The 3420-nt window shown below is 34.8% G+C and overlaps 1 protein-coding gene across 1 annotated transcript; it reads left to right on the top strand.

Annotated features, from left to right (window-relative positions):
- Positions 1-226: 226 nt before the first annotated feature.
- LOC110885198 (cationic peroxidase 2) lies at positions 227-3201 on the top strand. Its single transcript, XM_022132888.2, has 3 exons — positions 227-708; positions 782-944; positions 2591-3201. Exons 1-3 carry the CDS (start codon positions 328-330, stop codon positions 3007-3009), a joined length of 963 nt encoding a protein of 320 aa, XP_021988580.1. The 5' UTR covers positions 227-327; the 3' UTR covers positions 3010-3201.
- Positions 3202-3420: the final 219 nt, after the last annotated feature.

Below are 3420 nucleotides of genomic sequence, written 5' to 3'. Positions count from 1 at the left end.
GATGACAGCTTGAAATCGTTTAAGTTATAAACATGCAATAGTAATATAATAATCAAGTTAAAACCTCATGTAACATCAAAGTTTTAAACATCATCTACAATAATTCCATTTTGGATATTTAGTAATTATTGTCATCAGTCGAACTTGGATCCCACTTGTCAATAGGTTTTAAAATATATGTTTCTCCTTCTTGCCTCTACACCTTACATCTTAATTACTATAAATACCCATCATCTCGTTTACGACTTACTACATCAAAATACTTAATTTCATGCTCATTGCTTTCATAACAGAAAGAAGTAAAACCCTCTATTTCTGGTAGTAATAATGAAGGTTTATACCTTGATGTGTCTTCTATTAGCCACCCTGGCCACCATGACACAAGGCCAGACAAGGGTTGGGTTTTATAGCACCACATGTCCAAGGGTTGAAACCATAGTACGAAATGCGGTTCAGACTGCTGTTCGAGCCGACCCCACACTTGCAGCTGGTGTACTAAGAATATTCTTCCATGACTGCTTTGTCAATGGTTGTGATGGGTCCGTACTACTTGACGGGCCATCAAGTGAAAAGACCGCACCACCCAACGTCCCCTTGAGAGGATTCGAGGTTATCGATGCTGCAAAATCTCAGCTCGAAACCGCCTGCCCTGGAGTGGTCTCTTGTGCTGATATTGCTGCCCTTGCTGCCCGTGACGCGGTGGTCCTGGTTAGTATATCTTTTTGTAACATGATGTTTGTGTGTTATGAAGTTATCTAATTGCTTTAACTATGTTGTGCAGGCTGGTGGAACTAGTTGGCAAGTGCCATTAGGACGTAGAGATGGATTGGTTTCACAAGCATCTGATACTGTAAACTTACCTGGCTTTAATGATCCTATTAGTGTCCAAATCAGAAAGTTTGCTGATAAAAATCTTAACATCCAAGATCTTGTTACTCTTGTTGGTAAGTACTAGGTAGCTACCTAGAGCACAAAATATATAAAAAAAAAAACTATATAATTTGTTTTTTTTTCTAAACTATGGAAATCTATATATGATAAAAATCAAAAGGAATGAACAGTTATTTTATTTATTTTTTATACAGTGGTTTATTAATCAAAAGGAATGAATTGTTATTTTTATTTATTTTTTATACAGTGATTTATTATTTATTTTTTAAATTTAAATTACAGTAATTTATTATTTATTTTTTAAATTTAAATTAAAATTTAAATTAAAATTTAAATTAAAATTATAATGGAATGAATAGTAACATCATTAAGAGATGAGTAAATGGTATCGGGTATAGGTACCGTTCTCAAATTTACCAAATCGGTGTATTTTCGGTACCGGTTCTGCACAGGTATTCACCGGTTTTTACCCTCAAATACTGGTGCCGTACCAGTACCGACCGGTACCGAACCGTACCATACTAGGTATATTCGGTACCGGTACCCACTTTTGGGGATTTCGGTAACGGTATTTTCGGTACCGGTTGGTACCGAGCTCATCAAATCCTGTAGCAATGCAGAAATGCAAGTAATTGCACCGTTTAGATTACTTGTGATACACACAGTAAGTAAATTGTATTTCGTTTGAATGAGGTTTTATATACACAACAACTTATTTTGCTTTCTTTTTTGTCTTTTTCTGCAATGAATGAATTGTAGTATGTAAAATTAATTTGGATATTTAGAATATTGATGAGCAAATCGTATCAAATTCTCTAAACGAACCGGTATCGTATCGGTACCAAATTTACTATACCAAATCATTTTCGGTACTAATTTGGTACCCACCTTTTTGGCGTTTTCAGAATCGTTACTTTCGGTTCGACACTGGTATAGCACCATACCTGTATTTATTGATTTTTACCTTCAAATACCATACCGTATTGTACCGAGCATTTTCGGTGCCGGTACCTAATTTTGATGATTTTCCGGATCGGTACTTTCTCTGCCGTTACCGGTAACGAGCTCATCCATATTTTAACGTGTTAGCATCGTAATAACTGAACTGAAAACAACCGAATTTCCAACGTGTAGGACGTGTGGGTCCTATTATTACATATTAGGTTTTTTAAAATCGTTTTTTATGACGGAGTGACTATCCTTACCACGTCATTTTATTTATGTTTTGATATTCGGTATCTATTTGTCGTTGCTGACACGCCTTTTATAGTCATTAGGTCCCGCCGCAACGCGCGGGTGGAAAACAACTAGTTACCATTAAATATGCTGCTCCAAACATTTTATATTAATTATTTGAATCTTACATATAACTATATTATATTATTTTTTTTACAAATAATCTTTAATATATTAGTTATCTTTTAACAAAAATGTATTTGTATTAATTGTTTTCGTTTTACAGATAAGTTTTTAACATTAGTTATTTTTATTTTACAAATAACATTTTTATGCGAATTATTTGAATTTTACAAAAAAAAAAAAAAACAAAAACAAAATTTACATTAACCTAGTTATTTTACAAGTAATGATTTTATATTAAATATGTTTATTTAAAGAAAATATTTCTTTAATAAATTTATATATTACAAATAATGTTCTTCAATAGAAAATTAAGTTGATGTAACTTTGTGTTTTATAGGTGGACATACAATTGGAACAGGTGCTTGTGTAGTGTTCAGCTACAGGCTATACAACTTCAACAACACCAACCAACCCGACCCGGATATCAACCCAGCATTCCTTCCCCAGCTCCGAGCCCTTTGTCCCAATGGCGGAGATGGGTCGAGACGCGTGGCCTTAGACACAGGCAGCGTTACGCGCTTCGATAACTCCTTTTATGCAAACTTGAGGAATGGAAGGGGAGTTCTTGAATCCGATGCAAAGCTATGGAGTGACCCGACAACACGACCGATCGTCCAACGGTTCCTCGGACTTAGTGGACTACTTGGATTAACATTTAATGTTGAGTTTGGAAGATCCATGGTAAAGATGGGTAACATTGAGTTGAAAACTGGGAGTCAAGGAGAAATCCGAAGGGTTTGTAGGGCAACCAACTAATAATTGTGTTTGTCGTTTCATATAAATAAGTTGCTTGCTAGTATGAAGTATCCTAATCTTTTCTTGTTTAATGAACAAGAGAGATATGTTTATAGTTTGTGTTTCATACAGGAATAATTAAGTTGTTGTATCATCATCTTTTCTCTAAAAAGGAGAGAATAAATTAATAAGACTGAATGAATTCGACGTGTACTCATTTGTTTAATGATCATCATATGGGTAATTAAAGTGACGGTTATGTAGTTATGCTGGAGGGTGTAGTATAATGCTTCTAGGGGTTTTATCATGTTATATCAGTGTCATGTCACATAGGGGGCTTTAAAGCCACTTCATTTAACTTGAATGCAATGGTTTAAAGCAGTGGCGGATCTAGAAAATCCGCCAAGCCGTAACGTTTTATAAATAAGCCGT

This window comes from Helianthus annuus, chromosome 10, assembly GCF_002127325.2.
Source record: "Helianthus annuus cultivar XRQ/B chromosome 10, HanXRQr2.0-SUNRISE, whole genome shotgun sequence".
Taxonomy (NCBI): domain Eukaryota; kingdom Viridiplantae; phylum Streptophyta; class Magnoliopsida; order Asterales; family Asteraceae; genus Helianthus; species Helianthus annuus.
The sequence above is the reverse complement of the archived record's forward strand: the minus strand, read 5'-3'. Positions and strand labels throughout refer to the sequence as shown.